The sequence below is a fragment of the Gadus morhua genome, chromosome 14 (assembly GCF_902167405.1).
Source record: "Gadus morhua chromosome 14, gadMor3.0, whole genome shotgun sequence".
Classification (NCBI taxonomy): Eukaryota; Metazoa; Chordata; class Actinopteri; order Gadiformes; family Gadidae; genus Gadus; species Gadus morhua.
In genome coordinates this window covers 5867117-5869616 of record NC_044061.1, presented here as the reverse complement: position 1 = coordinate 5869616, position 2500 = coordinate 5867117, and the positions used below count along the sequence as shown (strand labels likewise).

General features: G+C 56.7%; 1 protein-coding gene across 1 annotated transcript in view; it reads right to left on the bottom strand.

Annotated features, from left to right (window-relative positions):
• The window catches only part of baz2ba (bromodomain adjacent to zinc finger domain, 2Ba), a 72431-nt gene that overhangs the window by 10937 nt on the left and 58994 nt on the right, over nucleotides 1-2500 (bottom strand). The window contains 6 exon segments of the mRNA XM_030376623.1: nucleotides 1-621; nucleotides 1331-1367; nucleotides 1369-1476; nucleotides 1590-1652; nucleotides 1750-1984; nucleotides 2143-2217. The exon segment at nucleotides 1-621 is cut by the window's left edge and continues 368 nt beyond it. Coding sequence (XP_030232483.1) covers nucleotides 1-621; nucleotides 1331-1367; nucleotides 1369-1476; nucleotides 1590-1652; nucleotides 1750-1984; nucleotides 2143-2217 — 1139 coding nt within the window.

The window sequence follows — 2500 nt, the reverse complement described above, 5'->3', positions numbered from 1 at the left end:
GGGGGAACACTAATCCCGATCCTAAACCTGAGACTAACCCGGATCCTAACCCTGACGCCAGCCCCGATCCTAACATCAACCCGGATCCAAACCCTGGGGGCAAACCTAACCCTAACCCTAACCCTGACCCGGACATGAACCCTGACCCAAACCCAGACCCCAACCCTGAGCCCCCAGCCTGAGAGATCAGGGGCAGGCCCAGCGGGCTGTCGTCTGGGGTCGCGGGTGGCGGAGGGGGGCTATCGCGGGTGGGCGAGGATGGCATCACTATGGCCAGAGGGCTGCCATTGTGTCTGTGGAGCAGACATCTCTCCTCCTCCTCCTCCTGATCCTCCTCCTCCTCCTCCCTCTTGGGAGTGTCCAGCACGGCGAAGGGGCCCGGAGACCCTTTCTGCTCCTCCTCCTCCTCCTCCTCCTCCTCCTCCTCTTCGTCCTCGTCCTCCTCGTGTTCCTTCGACTCCTCCTTCTGAGGCTCCTCGGCGGAGGCGACGGCGACGGTGGGCTGCTCCTTCAGGAGGTCCGCCTCGTCTTGCACCTCCATCTCCTGGGGCTCCTCCTTGACGGTGGTCTCCTCTGCCGCCCTCTGCCTCCTCTGGTTCTCCTCCTCCAGCTCCTCTGGGCCTGCAGGGAGAAGGGGGATCGAAGAGGGGGAGAGGGAGAGGGGGAGGGGGAGAGAGGGGGAGAGGGAGAGAGGGAGAGGGGGAGGGGGAGAGAGGGGGAGAGGGAGAGAGGGGGAGAGGGGGAGAAAGAGAGAGGGAGAGAGGGGGAGAGGGGGAGAGGGGGAGAAAGAGAGAGGGGGAGAAAGAGAGAGGGGGAGAGTGAGAGGGGGAGAGTGAGAGAGGGTGAGAGGGAGAGAGGGGAAGAGTGAGAGAGTGAGAGAGGGTGAGAGGGGTAGAAAGAGAGAGGGGGAGAGGACAACAGGGGAGAGAGAGAGAGAGAGAGAGAGAGAGAGAGAGAGAGAGAGAGAGAGAGAGAGAGAGGGAGAGAGAGAGAGAGAGGGGGGGAGGGAGGGGAAGGGAGGGAGAGAGTGAGATGGAGAGAGGGTGACATGGAGAGAGGGAGAGAGGGCGACAGGGTGAGAGGGAGAGAGGGAGAGAGGGTGACAGGGTGAGAGGGAGGAAGAGAAAGTGGTTGGTTTACAGCTGATTAGGCTCAATAAAACCTTTCATTATCAATCAACGAGGATGCCGACTTATTGCGTATTAACAATGCGGACAAATTGCATCGCATCGAATGCCGCGCTAGCCAACGCGCCGCTCCAAGGCTACGACCAATCGATCCTTTGACGATGAACGAACGCTGACCCTAGCGAAGCGGGCGCTCCACGTACCTTCTCCGCTCTCCATGGCCTCGATGAAGACCCCCCCCGCAGTGGGGCAGGACCCAGTAGCGCCGGCGGAAGCGGTCCTGTCCGTACATCGTGGAGCGCAGCGAATGGGACGCCTCGAACAGCTTCCTCCTGATCTGGTGGTGTTGCTGTGGCAACGCAAGACGCATGCGGCGATTAACGTCACGTTCCCGTGGTCACCCAGCAGCTCAGTGTGTTGGCACTGACACATGTGATAAATAGTGGGGTAACACGGACGTACTTTGGCTTGTTTGTCGATCTGTTTCTCGAGTTCCTCTATGCTGGTGGATTGGTCCCCTTCGTCCTGAAACAAAATATATGTAAGTTAGAAATAGGTCAGTTATACAGTATATACACAAACAACTACAACTCTTCCATTTATCAGTTTACTCAAAGTTTACCTCTTCACAAACTATTTCAATCTTCTTCGCCTTCTTGATTTCCTCTTCCTCCTCTTCCTCGTCGTCCTCGGCTGGCTCGTCGCTGTCCTCCTCCTCCTCCTCCTCCTCCTCGCTGTCCCCCCCCGCCTTCCGCTTGCGTTTCAGCGCCGAGGACGGCGTTCCCAGCGACTGGTTGTCCTCCGGGCCCGCCATGGCGTCTCTCCTCCCCGTGCGCTTGGCGTGCACGGCCCTCAACCTGCACCCATCACAGACAGGGTCAGTCCCATGGTACACACACACACGCGCGCGCGTGCAAAGTACACACACACATACACACACACAAGCACATGCCTGTGGCACGCACACACACACACACTGCAAGAGTCTGAGGTGTGTTTTAAAGTTTGAGCGTACTTCTTGAGCTTTCCCTCCATGATGATCTTGTCCTTCCTCATGTTGGCCATCTGGTCGAGGTTCTTGTCGATCTCACTGTAGGAAGAGGAAACATGGTGGCTCAGTTAATTTAATACATGTATCAAGCAGAAACTGTTTACAGAACAGGTACATTGTAAAAGCTAGATTTAAAAAAAGGCTTCTTATGGGAGAGACGGTGAGGGTTCTTAGGGGGGGGGGGGGGGGGGGGGTATGGCCACATGGTGAGGGGTGTGGCTTCGTAGCCGCAGACTTTTGTTGATCATCTTAATAACAACATATACATTTTGATGATAAGCACAAATCCAAATTCTTGGGTACTATTTCAAGCAAATCACTT